We start from the raw sequence: 19,557 nt of genomic DNA on the forward strand, positions 1-19,557 counted from the left end.
TATGCGATAAGTACAATGCAATTAGCTGTGCAAAATAGAGTACTGGAAATTTAAATAACGTGGATTGACGAAATTCTAAAACAGGCATATAGTAAATGATATAGTAACTGATAAAATAGCAATGCCTGAATGTTACTGTGTGATTGTGAACAGGTGTGTGATCAGTAGGAAGGTGACAATGAACAGGGAAATATATTCTGCGTGTTGCGTGTGGCCATGTTGTGGATGAAGTCTACTCGGCAGACTTGACCAGACTTCCAGACTTCATTATTCAAAAGTAAAAGGATGATTTTATAAATGGAAAAATTTGTCTGATACTCATTTGTGGACATATCTTTTCAATCTATCTAAATAATGTACAGTGATTCCTCGAGATACGAGTTTAATTCGTTCCGTGACGTTGCTCGTAACTCAAATTGCTCGTATCTCAAAGCAATTTTCCCAATTTAAATTAATTGAAATCCCATTAATCCGTTCCAGCTTGCAAAATTCCACTCCAGTTGTTTTGTTTGTTTTGAATATGAAAAATGTACAGTACCTGTATTTATAAATGACAAATATTGTATAAAAACATACAGTAATAAAAGAGAATGTTAAAAAAATAAACTGGTTTTACTTTACGCAAGATGCGCACGGAGGTTGAGGGAGGAATAAACAGGCGGAGTATTACACTGTCACTTTTGTTCACTTACTCGCACTCTTAATGCTACTTTACACTTAAATGGAACTTAACTAAACTTCATTTAGAGCGAGGAGATCAGCAACTATCAAACAGAATAGACCCACTGAGTGAGACGCGGGAAGCTGAGGCGGGGGAAACAGAGCACACGTGGTTTTGCACACATCCTTGTTTTGGCGGCGGCGGCTGCTCGTATCTCAAAAATTTGCTCGTACTGTATCTCAAAAAATTTGTATGTCAAAGCACTCGTATCTCGCGGTATCACTGTATTCATATTAAAATACATCTAATGACTCTATACATAAGTAGACAAGATTCAGTCACACCCATTGTGCATGTTTTGAGCCTTATTGGGGTCACTATCTTGCAATAGATGTGCAATAGATAAGGCAAATCGGGTGGTGTTTCCACCTCTTATCCACCCAGACAAGTGAAGGACACATGATACAATGTAAGTGCAACTTAAGATGCTGCAGTGGCAGCTCAAATGAGCAAATACAGTGTAATTCATTAATATAGAAAATACTAAACAATAGTTGGACAAAATTAGCACTGTTTCATGAGCTATTATTTGCTAGCTATATGACATTTTCCTTCATTTTAATCACAATAAGTATAAGTAGATAAAGAACCAACTGTAAATATGAGTCAAAGTTTACACCCTTCATAACCTATTTTTTGAGAAAAGAAATGCTGTCTTTAAATTTCATCTAGCTCTGAGTTTCAGAGTTTAATTTAAAACCTTATTTAATCAAGGAGTAACAATCTTAGATTTTAATCTAGACTAGACTAAATGTTTTTCCTCTGAATAAGTGATTTAGAGTTCTGTCTAAAAGGGCACTAATCTATTACTAGGTCAAATCCTTGTCTTTAACTTTATATTAATCACTGTGACAAGATAACATTTTTAGGAGTACCAAAAACTAATTAGTAAAACTAATGCCATATTGATATTTAATTATTACTCCTACATTAAAGGTGCCCCGGATTATAGATCAAATATAAGATACAGTTTAGCTAAAGCAGTTAAGTGGGAAAATAAGGAAGATAAATCCAGACGTTAATAAAGCCCACATAAAACTCTTTTAAGTTGTGAAATATGTGTGCAAGGTATGTTTATTTACTAGTATTTCAACAATGGGGACATAGATCCAGTTCTAATCTCATGGGTAATGCCATTAACCAAAGAAAATTTAGAATTAATGTCTCGGGGTCAGTAAAAACTGAATGTCAGGGCAGTTTGCAAAACACATTTTTATGAGATACAAGAGCACACAGATATAAGAGCACACAGACAAATATATATCAGCCATAACATTAAACCACATGCCTAATGGGGCAAGACTTTTGAAGATAAACTGTGGTAGACATTAGACCCAACGCCTTCAAGCCCTGCAGGTTTGCTGTTCATAAAAGTAATCCTGAACAGTTTTTGCAGTATGGCAGGGTGCATTATCCTGCTGAAAGAGGACACTGCCATTTAGAAATATGGCAATGAAAAGCTCATGTATTTGGTCTGAAACCATGGTAAATTTGGTGGTACATGTTAAAGTAACTTCCACATTAATGCCAAGACTAAGGTTTCCCAGCAGAACATCGGCTAGAGCATCTCACTGATTCTGCCAGCTTCACATTCACATTCTGATGCCATCGCTTCCACAGTTGACTCTCACACACATGGCTATCCACCTTCTTCCACTGCTCCCTAGTCACGTTTGCTGCAAACATGTCCATCTATTGCATGTTGCTTGAGCCTCAATAACACCATCACATGATGTCCTTCCTTGGACCTCTTGTGGTAGTTACTAGGTACTGGCATATGCAGAACTGTTGTAGTTTAGTTTAATTCCATTTTTAGATTTATTTTTAATATCCATTACAGGATCAACAAATCTTTTTTCATGTTTTATTTCCCTGAGGTAAGTGTAAAACCCACCAGCTAATTATACCCCAGGGAACAAAGACCTTGATAAAGATCAATCATTTAATTTGAGAGCAAATAAAAAATAATAATTATTTTTATTGAGGCCAAAACAGCATATATTCCAAATATTTTTAGGAATTGAGGCAAATTATTTTTTAAGAATACTTTTACAACAACAATAATATTCTTAAAAATAATTCTAGAACATTATGTTTTCTTATACAAAAAAGCTCAAGTTTCTCAGATGGTTTTTTGTAAGGAAAATTGGAATCTTCTTTAATGTTTACATTATCTAATATTTTTTACTTACTAATTAAATGGCAACCAAGTACATTCACAGTTAGTTACATAATTTGTGTGTAGCCCAAGGAATTCTAACTTAAGTGTAAGACAATACTTTATGCAGAGCAAATGCACCAAAGAGAAGTTAGCTTTGGATTTGGCTGGCCATCATCTAATCCAATCATTTAAATCATGTCCATCACATCACAAACCAAATAGTATATCAAAACAGTGTAAACTGGGAACAATGCAGTATATGAAAATAATGCACAAACAAGGAATATTGCACATTTGACAGCATCAAGTATGCAGTTTTGGCTGCATTCCTTTCATTATATTCAGTGTTAATATACATGATCCCAGCATCCTGGTATCCTGAACATATTAATCTCAGTTCCACAGTAAAATACTTCGATATTTAAGACAACTGATAGGGGCGTAAGACTAGGGTTAAACTGTGTTTAAATAGGCTCTGTGAACTTTCCCTACAGAAGGAAGGCACAGTTGATGAAAAAGGTAAGTGCTTTAGTCTCCTGCTTTGTACTTAGCAGCAATATTCAGAAATTTCTCAAGATTAAATTAAGATTAATTCAGCTGCACCAATTTTCATATACAGTGAGTGTGCAAAAATAAATTGGACACACACTATACCCGGTGACATACACAAACAAAATACTGTGTTAGGATGACAGAGCAGGTACCAGGTGTTTTAGGGTTCCTCCTACCAGGTGCAAGCTACCCGTGATTAGGACATGTACATTAGCAGCCTCTCTTAGTGGCACTGCTTTAGCATTGACACTAGCTTTGACAGGCATGATGTGTTTGGTGGAACTGGATACAAGTGGGTCACGTCCCTGTGTGATCCACTGAAGAGCACTCAAGATACAGGGGAAAACCAGTGAGGCACCACGTCTCTCCTCTCTCCGAGGCAGATGAACACCACCCCCAAATAGAAACTCTGATTCTGGCCCCTCTTCCTCGATACCACTGAGAATGCGCCAGCTCTGCTGATTGTCCAGGCAACGCATAAGCATGTGCTCTACTGACACGTTGAAGTTCTGTTGGTCTGCATAAATAAATAAATGGACAGAAATGGGATTAAAGTTGAGCAGATATTCAACCCAAAAGAAATACAAATTGTAAAATGTTGTGTCTACTGACCTGCATTGCAGTCAGAAATGGCTTCAGTGATGTTAGGACAGAAAACAGCAAAGTCAAATTGACACGGCTGCAAAATAACAAAAATACAAGTAGTAGTAATCAATATTGTATTATTGTCGGTGTTCTAAGAATTCAGTGGCTTGTTTATAATGTCAAGCTCCTCCACTGTCCAGATCAGATAAACAGATAAAGTTGGATCATTTTATGATAAAGGGTTTACAATTATCTATCTATCTATCTATCTATCTATCTATATATCTACAGTATATCTATATATATATATATATATCTATATCTATCTATATATCTCTATATCTCTATATATCTATATCTCTATATATCAATATCTCTATCTATCAATATCTATATCTATCAATATCTATATCTATATCTATATCTATATCTATATATATATATATATATATATATATATATATATATATATTTGTCCTCACTGTCTTGCTCTGTGCAGTCCCAATACTCTCCCAAAGTATTGGTACTGCACAGGGCAAGACACTGAGGACAAATATATAAATGCCAATGCCATAATATGCAAACCACTCCTTTTTAGTAACAATAGGAAAGTCAAATTGGAGTCTTTTTACAGTATTTAGCCTTTATATGTATTCTTCCAATCTTTTCCAAATAGTGGATAGTGATACCTTCAGCCCCCCATGTCAATGTTGTTCGTGCAGGTCACATACTGTTGGTTTGGTTGTTTATTATTTTTACAACTCACAATGTGTGTCACTAACAACTGCTGTTATCATTGCTTGAACCATTTCAGAGCTATTTACGGTTTAAAACTAAAGTCTAGGTTTAAACTAAAATCTGGGCCACTGTCTATTGCATAATTTTATTGATCACTTGTAAAAGGGGTGGAAATTAAAGTTGAAATTGTGATCCATCATCTCATGTTTAGCTTTTGATCTCAAACTTCTCAAAATATATTCAATGTGTATATGGCCTTGCCATTCCAATATTTTCAGAGGGGACTGTACCTCAAACTCAGTATTAAATGGCAGTTGTACTGGAGTCTTACCACAAGCAGCTTGAGCATAGCACCACAATCTCGTTCTCCAGTAGCATTAAACAGCAGCACTCGTACCACTGAACCCCTACACGTGAAATCACACGCGCACGTACGCACACACATTTACACAACCACAAAAAGGACAGAATTACTAATAGCTAATTAAAACTATTAAATTAGAAACCATTCCTTTTAAATATTTCATTAATTAAATGCATTTCACAATTTATGTCAATGTAATACCAGTGCTCACATACTTCAATATTCTTTCACAAGTTGCATGTGTAAGTTGCAGAGCATTTAATTTTAGTCCATTCATTATTATACTGTTTCCTCCACAATGGCAATAAAGATATCAGAAAATTAAAAATACAATAAAAAAGGTAACATACACAGCATTTTTCTCGTGTTGGGCAGCCACCGTGCTGAACCAGTTAACACATGCCTGCATGCTGCGTGTGGTGTGAGCTCCATCCAGGAAGTATGTGACACTGCCACGCTTCAGGGTCTGATTCCTGCCCAGCCATTCAGTCTCAGCCAGGCCTACACACACACACACACACAGAAAATCAACTGTAAGTACATTGTTTATATATAATGGCACCCAAAGTCAAAGACATAAAGCTTTTTCTAAATGTCTGGGTGAAACACTGTTTACAAGATGATTTAAGAGTACACAAATAAGTCTATTCATATATTTCTATTCTCACCTTTCAGCATTTGAGGACTTGGTTCAAAAATGAAAGCCGTACAGAGGCCAGTAAAACCTGACACAGAAGTAACTGCTGGATCTTTTAAAAAAGAGAAAGAATACCAGTCATCCATAACAAAAAAAGCTCATTCGGATCTGTATACTACTGAGTCAGCACAATATAACTAAAAAGCACCAGGATCACCTATTATCACAAAAATAATCAACCAGTGCAGGACTAAACACAACAGAAACATTAACATTTACAGCAGGAATACTCCAATGGTAATAATTTATCCTATTTATTTTTTTTTAAATCTCATCATCAATAAAAGCTGTATTTACAGGAAAAATCACACATGCTTTAGAAACTTTCCAATGGCAGGCGTGTTTATGTATTTATAAGAAAGAAATCAGAATTAACATCACTTAACATAAACTTAAATCACCTTTTTGTTTTAGATTTTACAAAAGACATGTTATTGTGATGACGCCTGAGATAGGCACAGGCTCCCCGTGACCCGAGGTAGTTCGGATAAGCGGTAGAAAATGAATGAATGAATGAATGTTACTGTGATGAATTTATCTATATTAACTTATTAAAACTTCGTTAATATCAGAAAGCACTTCGAAACTAATATTCCTCTCACCATTTATTTTGTCAACCGAAAACCCCACACACAATAGTTAGATCCAACAAAAGTTCAAGCACTTACTTTCTCTAATGCTATTATGTTTTTCACTATTCATATTGAGACATCTTGTAGAGGTACAGGTACACAGAGACACTAACCTCCGTTGCAGCGCCTCTGAAGCCAGCAGTGTGTGAGCTGTAAAGCAAGTGAGGCGTTGGAGTATTGGTGCTGTCCGGCCAAACCCAAATTCACAGAGCTCTTGTACTGATCCAGCTCAGGGCACAAAAACAATGGGCACTACAGACACACCCACCCACCAGAGAATGATGGTTTATTTTTACTTCAGAGGAATTGCATTAACCAAACAGTAATACAACTGCAATATCAATAACACAATTGAAGAAAAATAGATTTTTATCCTTAGCAATTGATCAGCTAAAAACAATAAAAAAATGAAAAACAAATAAAAATAAGGAATACACCAGCCCTCCCTGAGGAGCAGTCACATACTTCAGAATAAAGACTGGTGATTAAATAAACAGAATATTTAATTAAAGTTTATTAAATTTGTGATAAATATGGAAATAAACGCAAATAAAGAATCGTTTATTTATTTGTCTGACAGCTAACAGGCAAAATAGTTTATGATACTAATATACCACAGAGATTAAATCTTTTATATGTCACAATTCAATATCCTAAATGGAGCTAAATCATAGTCTGATGTTTTCCTAAACGAATATTTTACTCTTGGCCACAAAAATGCTAATAATTACAATTACTCAATTCTGCCTGACAACTTTTATCAGTTTTATAAACACAAACAGTATTCAATCAAAACAGTTGCTACTGTATGTACAAAGCTGATGTCTACTTATGTTAAGAATGATAAACAAATGGTCTCCCTTCTTTACTTTACTCTACACAGATCTTTATTTTACTATTTTACTAGTTTGTGATTGGAAACTTACCGATCATTAAACAAAACACCTGTTATTCAAGATATACAGGTGAATGACAGGTGTCTCGTCCGATGATCGGTAAGTTTCCATTCACAAACGATACCTACCGTTTCCGGGTTGTCTGACTTGTCATTGTGTTTTCGGATTTGTTAATTTTGCACTTCTCGGCCACCGTAGATTATACTGCCAAACTTATTTAAATAGTTGGAAATGCAATGGTGTCCATGACACAGCCACTAGATGGCACTGCAAGCTTGTGCAGAGCTATTGGAACCAATACATGCATGAAATAATTGTGTTTGGAAAAAGCTGCCTTTGCACCCTGAACACGTTTCACAGTGTTTTGGTCAAAGGTTCCACAGTGTTTTGGTCAATTTCCCTCAACTTAAAAGTGGTATTTTCATAACCATCATTTTCATTGCAGTCCTTTCCCCATTTAAGTAAAAACTACAGTATGAAATATTTAAAAAAGAACCCTCCACACACACCTGCACACAACATGTTTTTAGGTGTGACAAGCGGTCTATGTTCAATGGCTATTCAAAAACTGTTCAAAAAAAATTTCAATTCTTCAAAAACTGTTTGTACAGAGTGAGTGGTAAGCTTTTATTTCTCTGAAGAAGACCCCAGTTGCTGCATGAACAGTGTGCATGGTTTTTGATTTAGGGGTGTGTGTTAATCTTTGCTTCTCACCCCAATCTCTTCTGCTCTCTCCTGAAGGACAGCCATTGGTCCCTCTGGTTGTTTCGCAATGAAGGCTGGAACCCCAGGCTGTGACCAGGGGAAAAGAATATAATATATATATATATTATGTTATATATAAAAACACATCATACCAAATAAATTCTAATGACAATTACTCTTAAATGCGGCACATAAATGCACCTTAAATATTCCTCCCTTCTGCCAGGCAATCTTCTCAATTGTATCCCCAAGAATGCTGGTGTGGTCAATGCCCAATGAGGAAATGCCACAAACCCACGGCCTCCTGCAGGATTAATAGATTAAGTTTTGATGTTTCGTGTCATGCAATACAAGCCCTATGTTTGACTGGAATGTCTGCTTTATTAAGCAGTTTACCTTCTTTCACATTCGATATGCCGATAGACCAAATTAATAGCTTTTATCAAAGAACACCATGCATATCTATTTACCTGAGTAACTTCTCAGAACATTTTTTGTTACTCTCAATAATTTCAGTCAAATTTTAGTAGGCTTTTTGTAGTATTTAGCTCCATGTGTGTATATTTCCGCACACGATTCACTGCAATATTAAGATTTATTATTGACCTTACCTAATTTCAGTGTTTTAATGAATATGAATGACTTCATTTTAAAAATCACACTGACAAGTGTCTTAATATCACTGGGGTTTGCAAAAAAAATGATTAATTATTTAATTATTGACATATGCATGTTTTATGGTCCAGAATAAAATTAGATCCTTTTTTATCATGTTTTTTTAAAAATGGTTCAAGATAGTTTATTTTTTGATGACTAATGGAAGTCAAGTGAAGAAGATTTTATTGTCATTGTCATTTTGACCAAATATAGCTGATGCAGTACACAGTGAAATGAAACGACATTCCTCCAGAATCCAAATAAAGACTAAAGCTACACAAGACAACACAGAAATTAGGGCTAAAATAAAAATATAACAACATAAAGTGCAACCAATTAAAAGACAAAAGAAAACTGTCAAGAAATGAGAGCGATGAAGCAAAAAATACAGGTTATTTCACATATCTGCATATGACCAGTCATTACACTGTACATTTGTTATTTAGTATGACTTTATAAGATAAAGTCTGTGATTCAAAACTGTAAAAGCAAATGATTTGAAACCTAGAACAAAGAATTTTGACTGGATTAAAATCAGTAATTGATTGATGGGAATTAAGGCTAGCATAAATGAGCCAAATGAGCCGTGCAGTAACTGCAGAGACAGTGAAGGATCAAATCGGAAATGCTACAACTGTGGGGAAAGACATCATACCCACATTCACACACACAACTGGGACAGACATAAATAAATAAAATTATTTTGAAAACACTAAACTGAATATTTTCTTACCTAATTATGTTAGTGCAGTCATAGGCACCACCTATTCCCACCTCGATGATTGCTACGTCCACCTTCACAACACAAACACATGATCAGATTAATGTTTATCTATGCACACAGTGAAAGACAACGGTCATGTTTGCGAGGCAAAATATCTGGTCAGTGGTCAGTCTTGTGACTAAGACTATCCAGCATATTGCAATATAAGGAATGCAAATGCTGTCCGGGCACAAAACTTTGACCAACCCATTTTTCCTTTTACTTACTTTAATTTTAAATGTTAAAGCATTTTGTTAGAATAAAAGAGATAGACCCACTCAGAGACTATCATGAACTGCTATTGTAGATAGACCCACTCAGAGACTATCATGAACTGCTATTGCGTCGGTCAGCTTTGTGCTCAGTCTTCATCAATAAACATTTGAAGACTTCAGCTGGAAGAAATCAGTGTTAAGTTTAATGAACTCAAATTTTTCTCTGAACTATTAGTCCCTCAGAAACTCAGTTGCACAATTCCACTTGACTACAAACTGTTGTAGAAATTACATTAGTTACATTTACATTATTTACTGTCCAGTGTCACCCAAATGAGAATAGGTTCCCTTCTGAGCCTGCTTATATGAGCCTGAGCCTGGAAATATGGGAAAGCAAGGAGGATAAAAAGAAAAATACTCTTAATTCTAATTCAGACTTGATCAAAATATTTAATAAACTCTACATATACATATAGTGGTTTACTATGAGAGTCACTGTTATCATTATGCTACATGACTACAGATAATGATGAAACAATTTTAGTTATTAGATAGCAGAAAAAGCCAAAGTCAATGCTTTTAGTTGTTCACCAGTCATTTTTATACTGTTCCAATAATTCTGATCAAAACAAAACGAACTTATCACAAAGATAACCTAGTAAGGTAGACAGCAATATGATTGCTGAAGTAACATGGGCTATGAGGTCACATACCTTCTCCTGCAGAAAGACGTGGAAGGCAAGGATAGTCAGAAAGCGGAAATACGCTGGCATACTGCCATTGTGTGCATCCTAAAAGATCAACAGGTAACAAGATAAAATTAGTCAGGTTTGTATTACAAATTATACCTTTTTGCCTGTGTGTGTGTGTTTGCATGTGTAAATCCTGCTGTGCGTTCCATGTGCTGTCTGTTTTAATTGATAAAAATAGGAGACCTTCTGTTGTGAATGAAGCAAGCAAGAGCAAGGGATTTCTTATGCGAGAGTGAGAGAAACCCACATACAAGTCTTTCTATCCTCATAATGTCGTCCAAATTTGATTGCTGTAGATAGTCAATTCAATGCCTAATACTAAACTTAAATTTAACTACAGAAACCACAAGGTAGGTTTTGGGGTGTCCTTGTGGGGACCAGACAAATATCCTCACATGGTCAATACCATCAGATAGTTTTATTCTTTTGGTGTCAATTAGCCCCATCATCAAGTTATGAACACACATGCACACACCTTAGTTTCCTCCAGCCGGCTGTACACTTGCCAAAAGTATTTGGTGAAAAGGTCTCTTCCAATGGGGCAGCCATTCACACGGATCCTCTCCCTGACCTGTACTAGGTGTGGTGAGCTGAAATGGGACAAATACATACCATCAATCAAATACACAAATACACATCCGAAAACTTACAAAAAATAAAACCAGATGTTCTCGTTGTATTCCACTTCAGAACGTTGATTACTTAAGCTAAATGAACACACTGTGGATTTCCATTAATGTTTTGACAAACATATCTCCTCACACTCAATTTAACATAAAATCACATGCCCATATACACATGTGAACTGGTGTTGTTCAAATGAGTCTGAAGTTCATTGGAGTTACAAAGAGTTGTATTGCACAACTGTGCTCTAAACTTATAAACTGGCCTTAGCAAACAGACACACACTCACACAATCACTCAAATGTTACAGCAATACCATCTGCTGACTGCAGTCAGCCAACAAACTGAAAGATCATAAATCTCATCCTCACAATTACCTAATCAAACAATCACTATAAAGAATTTTCAATTTAAAACACAACTTGGTGAACACAAATGCACCAGATTCACACATGCTTTCCAAATTGGGATACCTGTAAAATCCAGTGCGGAAGCCATAGCTCCTCAGAATTTTCTCTGTGAAGGCACATGTTGAACCCTGACAAGACAACAATTATATTGGTCAATAATTTACCACAGACTTTCTATATTTTACCAGACATTTCTTGTGCCTGCTATAAAGTAAGATACATTCAATTCATCACAACCACAATTCACTCATCACAGTGTGAAGACACTCAATGAGCACTTTATTAGGAATACTACAATGATACTGGCTAGGGTCAAAAAATTAAACAAATAAATTGATGAAAAAGAAAACATGTGCACAACCAGTTTACCTTTCCCTTTGTTCCAGTTACATGTATGACATTAAGATGATCAAGTTCTTCCACCTGGAAAAAAGATAAAAAGCAATTTTAATACGAGAATGTGTCTATAGAAGAACCTTTTCATTTCACAAGCACTTGTGACGTGGTGTTCAAAATGAACTATAATTGTGTAAGATTTATGGAACATAAGCACACGTGCAATGAAGTATTGAAATGAGCGTGCATGTTGACTGTTGCAATGCACTGCTTAACAGTTATGACAGAATGTCTGTATGATCAGAGATGTGATATGAGGTGTGTTGAGTGCACTATACCGCAAGGCCTGAACGCTGCAAGAAGCTTCTCATGGCCTGCAGCTGGACTTGTGGGTGAGCCCGCTCTCTGCGCACCTGCTCCAGTGCACTCGCATTGGTCTGTAGAGTGTTCAGGGTGCAAATGGCATCCTTCAGAAGGACAAGCAAAAACGAGGAGAAAACTGCATCATGGTACATCATCTAAACATCACACCCTCCAAATAATGATACATGTACATAAAATGTATAAAAGACCTTCACTTTAAAAAAGAAAAAAACTGTAAATCTCAAACTTTTACTCTGATCTATTCTAATCATTTAAATGTCAAAATCTAAACGTTGCTGTTACAACCTGCCATACAGGACCAGCAGTTTATTTTTAATCAGATAAAGCTGTCTCGATGTACTGGCCAATACTTGTTTGGTTTGAAAGTTTTTAGAGGTTTTAAGTTATTTCTCATTTCTCAGCCAGTTTAGCAGCACGGACACGCACGTGGCTGTGAGGAAAAACACGAGAAGCGCTTCGAATTATTTTATTCAGTCAGGACTGAAACGTGTCCTGAAGTTTCTGCTCGTCGTTCAGTGCAACATGCTGCTCAGAATGTTGCCGTGATTCTTGGCTGATGCAACATTGCCGCATTTATGCTTTGAGATTTCTCGTGCGCGGATTTTAATAAACGGATTGTTTACTAACAGGATTGTTTACTAACTTCAGGAATCGACCCACGCGCTGTTTAAACCTTCTTATTTTACTAAACTCATCGATGCCATTTATCTCCAAAGAACGACTCACCTGATAATCCATTCTTCGGCAGCTCGGGGCGGCTTTAGTGCTGGACAACCTCAGGGGTATTTCCGTGATATTCCGCCACTTTGCACTCTGCTGGAAACATCGAAACGCGGTTAGTTGCCCTCGCGCGCGCACCAATAACGCCGTCATTACGAACGGCCGCGTGAGCGCAGGAAGGTGTGATAAAAATGACCAAATTTGGGAGGGACTTCCTCCTGTCAGTAACGGCTGCTGACGTCATGCCACGCCTCCGTCAACAAAAACAACAAAAACAGAACCTAGACCTCAAGGTTACATTCTTTTGTTGTAAATATCACTGATAAAGATAATTTTGCACACGTGTAATGAATGTCACAGCATTTGCAAATTTAGTTGTCAAGAAAAGTTAACTATCATGTGCAGCGCGGTTGCTATAAATATTTACACATTTGTTATTTACATCGACGAACACGCAACTTTTAATTAACAGCTTAATATCTAATAGTATAGTATTTAAAACGGTCCGCGTCTGACGTGCATTGCTACTTCACCAGTAGTTTTTACTTCTACAGCTTTATCGCGTCTCATAAACATCAAGCCCAACACCGCTACCTATTGGCCTGGGGCCTGTTTCAGAAAGCAGGTTAAGTGAAAACTCTGAGTAAGTTAACCCTGAAATGAGGGAAACTCTGGGTTTTCCGTTTCAGAAAGGGAGGTATGTTAAACCCGAGAAAGCAGGTTAAGTCAAGCCCGTTTCTGAAAGTGAGGTAACTTATACTCAGAGTCAGTTACCATAGTAACTTACTCTGTGAACCTAACCTGGTCGGGAACCTGGTTTTCTTCGGTAAACCCAGTTTCTTTCGGTCTCCTCCCCTTTTTTAAAGGGGAAGCGACGTTTAAACACCTCATTCATTTGTGGACCGTTTGTGGACACAATTGGGTGTGGACCGTTTGTGGACACAATTGGTCAGTTGTACGCGGAGGCAAGAAGTGTATATTTGGAACAGAGTGCCAGCCAATCAAATTGAAGCATTTTTGCTGCTCTCCCAGATGCTAAATGTACGTCACGGTCAATTTTTATGAATTAAAATGTTTGTCTAGACATCGGTTCGAATCCCACTCAGTGCAACTTTAAAAAATATTCTGCACACTAATTTGTGAACTATAAACACAAATACATATATTTAACACATTTCTGAATAATATATAACGAATTCTGTAAAGTGAGACACACTACATCAAAGAAATAAGTGTAAAACATTATGTTTATTTGGCATTCTAAACACTTTAAAGGAGTAAAACACAATAGAAATAACACACGTAAGAAAAACACACGTAACATATATACGTATTAATGCAACATTAAAGACTAATTAAATTAATACACATTTAAATAAAGAGAAAATATATTTACAAAAGTTTACTGCAGGTGAAAGAAAATTTACATTTATTTTTATTTTCTCCTTTCTGCCACCCATCTCTGTCTTTCCATCTCATTCCATCCATTCCAACGGCACAGACATTTGTTAGTGGAACAAGGCCAGAACATGGCCAAAACAGTGAAAAAATAAGAAAGGCTTTTTATTCAGACTTGGAGAGCATTTCATATCACAATTCAACAGAACTGTGCTCCAGTGCTGAGCCTGATGTGTAAAAACCTTTTCCTGGTCCCGCAGACAGTCTCAGTTCAGCAGCTGAGGATGATGATGTTGATGACAGTGGTCGTGAAGCTAGTGATAAGCACACAACACATTAAATATACAGCATATTTTTAAGACGTTTGACAAAATGAAAATCCATTTGGAACACAATCAATTCATTACATGCAATCAGTACAGAAAGAAATACTTACACCGCAACTGTAGCTTGGAGGGGGAGATGTTCAGCATCGCACTCTCTAACTCGTCGTCATCATCCATTTCTGTTGGTGAAAGACAACATTTTCAGTGTACTCGGATTTCTTAAATTATACCTCTGTATTAATTAAAGTATAGTGTGCATGTAAAACAAGCTATGATGTTATTCATACTACTGGACACAACGGCAAACAATTCCTTCACAGAAGCAAAAAATAAACAACTGACCCGTTGGCTTAGAAGCTGCGGACGGGCAGACTGCATCTGATTACGCAGGTATTGCTGCAGCTTGTACATCCGTGTCCCCGGGACACAAGTTGCCCACAATATAAAGGATGCATAACCATCAGCCCTGTTGTTCCAAATCTCCTGCCACGTACTCTTCGCATGAGCACCAAAACCAACCAGCTGGTCACCTCCGACGCATAACTGAGCAGAGACTGAATTTCGTTAAAACTGCAGGCATAATTAGAAAAGGATAACAGACTGCTCTTGCTGGGTCCTTCTGATGTAAAGACCCCCATGGCCTCTTCCTGCTGAAGGTTCTTTATCAGGCAGATGGTGTAACCCATGTCATTTTCAAGAAGCCACCGGAAAGATTTCCCCTTGTACTTTCCAAACTGCAGGATGTATTCACCAAGAACTTCTCTTTTGTCAGAGGCGTCGCCTCCTCTCTGACGGACCACAGCAAGAGCATTTTGCCTGACAAGCTCCTCCTTCTTTGGTGCCGACTTGTCCTGAAGAGCTGGGTTATCTTTGATCACCCTGGCCTCCTCAGTCGAGTCCTGAAGGAGATATCCAAGTGGTCCCTTACGGAACACGACCTTAATGCACCCTGGGCAAAACACAGATTTTTTGTGCATGGTGACCTGTAATACAGAAAGAGTAGTAAATGTTAGATGTTAGCATGTCTGTTTAAAACAAAACCTTACAATAATCTCTATAAAACATTATACACTGTTTGTTTATAATCCCTACCCACCCGGCCCAAACTTAACAATCATATGATTTAATTATCAGGCAACACTTAACAACTGTTCCCAGACAAGTCTTTCACACCTAGTGGTTTAACACCTAGGAGTGACTTTGACTGATGTATGGAAAAAGGCAATGGGCCATAGGAGCCATCACAGACAAAGAGTTTCACACACTCATTAACATATAGAGTATAACTAACACTAAAAGCATTCAATGTGCTTGAAAGTTTTTAAAACAACTGTTCTGTAAGTCATTAAATACATACAATCAGAAATAAAGTCATGCTCATTAATAATTTAACTAATATATCACACAATCATCAATTAAACACTCCAACAGGACACAAATAAAGTCATATAAAATTAGTGTAACACATGTAAACATATAGACACGTTCATATAGACATAAAGTAAACATATAGACATAATGGACACGTTCATTCATCGTTTAGTATGTAATTATCATCAACAGGACAAAAATAAACTCATTTAAAATTAGTGTAATACATGTAAACATATAGACACTACAAAAAAACCCAGAAAAAAGAATAGACACGTTCATTCATCGTTTAGTATGTAATTACCCTGGAAAACTCTGATTTCAGAATTAATATGGATTTATAATTAATATTAACTTAAAATGACTACTGAATAAACCACAGACGATGTGTCCAAGAACAATCACAAGAAAAAAAAACTGTTCGCAGAGAAGCTAATAGGAGCTTAGCATTAACTGTAAAACACAAACGAGTCATTTTAAGGTAACTTACCTGTGATCGACGGGCCGATACTGTTGAATGAAACAAACGGGAGTCGAGCAGCGCGCTTTATCTCACGGCGCATGCGCGGAAACAGCGCCACAAGAGGGTCAGCGGCCGAAAATATACCGCAGCCGTAGTGGTTTAGGACTACCATTGAAAATGAATGGGAAACGGTTTAGGGAATTTTTTTATTTCACGGCGCATGCGCAGATGGGTTAAACAGCGCCACAAAAGCGTCAGCGGCCGAAAATATACCGCAGCCGTAGTGGTTTAGCACTACCATAGAAAATGAATGGGAAACGGTTTAGGGAGTTTTAGCTAAACAATTCACGGCCTCCGAAACAAAATATAAGTCACTCTGGGTAAGGGGGTCTGCTAAATGCCATGAATGAAATGGCGTGTCCTTTTATGGACGATCCTGTTGATGAAGAGTCTGTATTAATTCGTTTAAGCCCAGAGTGGATTTTTGTCACATCCCTATGCAAGATCCATAATATAATCCATCCTAACATCAGCCATCGTGGCCGTGCTCTTACATCCGAGTAGATGCTTTGCGTTACCTTACGTTTCTTTGCAAATGGTAGTTTTGTGTATAACATCGGGAATGCAGAACATATTAGTAAGGCTACTGTTTGCAGAGCGGTCAGTGCGCCTCGCTCTTAAGTGCTTTCTGACCATTTTTGTGTTGTTTCCTGATAAAATAAAATACTGTTCTTCCGGTTTCACCTCCGATATTATAACAGTTGGGAATTTACTCTAAAATAGATCTTAATTACTAACTACAAATTACATCTTCAACCAGTCTAATTAGATTAATGTAATATTTACTATCTCTAGAAAGTATTGGTTTCTAGAGAGTTTCCCATCTCGGGGTTTGTCAACTCAGAGTTCAAGTTTAAACTCAGAGTTGGTTGAACCTCCTTTCTGAAACGGCCCCCTGGATACTTATTGTAGAGTATCAAACAGCAGTTTTAACCATAACGTTCTAACCAGCTGCCCCTGCGCAATGCACACACTTATTTAAAACGTAGATCATTTTGTTTTCCATGTATGTTTCTCCTTAGGATTTTTTCTATTGCTTTACTATATGACTTTTTTGTTGTTGCTGAGTTGTATTTTTTTTTCAAATCCTGATATTTGTGCGCTTGTACCATTGTGCATCCACTAGGTAGCAGCAGATGACAAGTACAGGACCTGATCAGAATCAGAATCAGAATTAGAATCAGATTTATTGGCCAAGAGTGTTGACGCACGGAATTTGGTTCCGGCTGTTTGTGACTCTCAAAAATACAGACAAAACAGACAAGACAAGATAATACAGACAAGTCAAAACAAAACAGACAAAACAAGACAAAACAGACAAGACAATACAGACAAGACAAAACAAAACAGACAAGACAAAGCAAACTAAACAAAACAAAACAGACTATACAAGACAATACAAAACAAAACAGACAAGACAAAACAGACTAAACAAAACAAAACAGACTATACAAGACAATACAGACAAGACAAAACAAAACAGACTAAACGAGACAAAACAGACACGACAAGACAAAACAGACTATACGAGGCAATACAGACGATGTGAGACAATATTGACAGTACAAGAATTAAATATGAATACAGGATATATGACTAATCAGTTATGTACATAAAGTGCGAGAAGTGCATGGTAGTGCAAATAACAGTATTGTGCAATATTATGCTTTTTATTCAATATACAGCAGCAGTAGTGTGCGTGACCTATACGGATGATGTGATGACTGACAATTCTGATAATGCAGTCCTTATAGCTATGAAGCAGGGAACAATTATGGTGAGTTGTTAATCAGGGTGATTGCCTGGGGAAAGAAACTGTTCCTGTGTCTGGCAGTTTTAATATACAAAGTTCTGTAGTGCCTGCCAGCAGAGAGGAGCTGAAAGAGGTTGTGTCAAGGATGTGAAGGGTGAGTAGTGATTTTTTCTGTCCAGTTTCTGGTTCTTGTATAGTAAAAAATCCTGGGGAGTCTGCAGGGGAGCACCAAACTTTTTACTGTGTTGCAGTCTGTTCCTGTCCTGTTTTGTTGCTGCCCAAACCAGATAGTGATGGATGTGAACAGGACAAGTTCAATGACTGCAGTGTAGAACTGCATCAACAGCTCCTGTGCCAGACCGTAGTTACTTAATTTACGTAGAAAGTACATCCTCTGAAGGGTATTTTTATAATAGAGTTTATGTAGCACTCCCATTTCAGGTCTTGAGAAATGGTAGTGCCCAGAAACTTGAAGGACTCAACAGATGACACAGGGCTGTTGGATATTGTGAGGGGTAGTGTTGAGGGGTTTTTCCTAAAGTCCATTATCATCTCCACAGTTTCGAGGGTGTTTAGCTCTAAGCTGTTCTGACTGCACCATAGCACCAGCCGCTTCACCTCCTGCTGGTATGCAGACTCCGAAAATTTCAGGAGTTTAACAGTTGAAACACTTTTGGTCACTTTAAGTGCTGTACTGATGATAAACTTGCTCTAATATACTTAATATAGAACACTTGAGATGTCTTTACATCATAATAGTAAAGTTAAGTTAATACATTTTATCTGATGAGCAAAACAAAAGAGAGAGACAGAGACAGACAGAGAGAGAGAGACAGAGACAGAGAGACAGAGAGAGAGAGATTCACATTGCTCCACCTGGTACAACTAAGCAATAACGGAAATGGTTCAACCACACAACAGTATTAATAACTAAATATTTTTGCCATTTAGTGAACAGCAGAATTTAAGCCAAATACTGCAGTAAAGTGCCCATTCCTTTCCAAAGTTGCTGCAGTTCTTGGGGACTGCACAGTCCTGTTTTATCTACATATGGACTTCACAGTCCAAGCCATCAACATTTTTTTTGGGGAAAAAAGAAGGCCAGTCTTTTTGCATGTTTTTAAGTAGTAGAGTTTATACAAGATATATACAATAAATATACAATGCATAGTTTGTATGCACACTGGAATGCATAAAAGTTGGTATGTCCGATTATATTATCACAATAGCAACTGACAAGGGGCAAGATATGTTAGACAGAAAGTGAACAGTCC

The 19,557-nt window shown here is 37.1% G+C and overlaps 1 protein-coding gene across 2 annotated transcripts; it reads right to left on the reverse strand.

Annotated features, from left to right (window-relative positions):
* Positions 1–1,915: 1,915 nt before the first annotated feature.
* fpgs (folylpolyglutamate synthase) lies at positions 1,916–13,452 on the reverse strand. Of its 2 annotated transcripts, XM_060890806.1 has the most exons (15): positions 12,919–13,451; positions 12,147–12,275; positions 11,842–11,895; positions 11,536–11,600; positions 10,914–11,028; positions 10,400–10,477; positions 9,442–9,503; positions 8,253–8,355; positions 8,061–8,138; positions 6,564–6,702; positions 5,790–5,870; positions 5,472–5,622; positions 5,089–5,164; positions 4,047–4,113; positions 1,916–3,951 (listed from the first exon to the last, which is right to left on the reverse strand). In XM_060890806.1, exons 1-15 carry the CDS (start codon positions 13,063–13,065, stop codon positions 3,566–3,568), a joined length of 1,731 nt encoding a protein of 576 aa, XP_060746789.1. In that variant the 5' UTR covers positions 13,066–13,451; the 3' UTR covers positions 1,916–3,565. The 2 variants fall into 2 exon arrangements, with proteins under 2 accessions (XP_060746789.1, XP_060746790.1); XM_060890807.1 differs by lacking the exon at positions 5,790–5,870 and having other exon boundaries at positions 12,919–13,452.
* Positions 13,453–19,557: the final 6,105 nt, after the last annotated feature.

This window comes from Tachysurus vachellii, chromosome 17 (assembly GCF_030014155.1).
Source record: "Tachysurus vachellii isolate PV-2020 chromosome 17, HZAU_Pvac_v1, whole genome shotgun sequence".
Lineage (NCBI taxonomy): Eukaryota > Metazoa > Chordata > Actinopteri > Siluriformes > Bagridae > Tachysurus > Tachysurus vachellii.

Excerpts from the sequence above, each read along its gene's own strand:
- fpgs (XM_060890806.1), bottom strand. The coding sequence starts at position 13,065 with ATGACGGCGTTATTGGTGCGCGCGCGAGGGCAACTAACCGCGTTTCGA. Across the intron at positions 12,276-12,918 it reads GCCGAAGAATGGATTATCAG|GATGCCATTTGCACCCTGAA; the intron begins GTGAGTCGTTCT and ends GTCCTTCTGAAG. Across the intron at positions 5,623-5,789 it reads AAGTCCTCAAATGCTGAAAG|GCCTGGCTGAGACTGAATGG; the intron begins GTGAGAATAGAA and ends GTGTGTGTGTAG.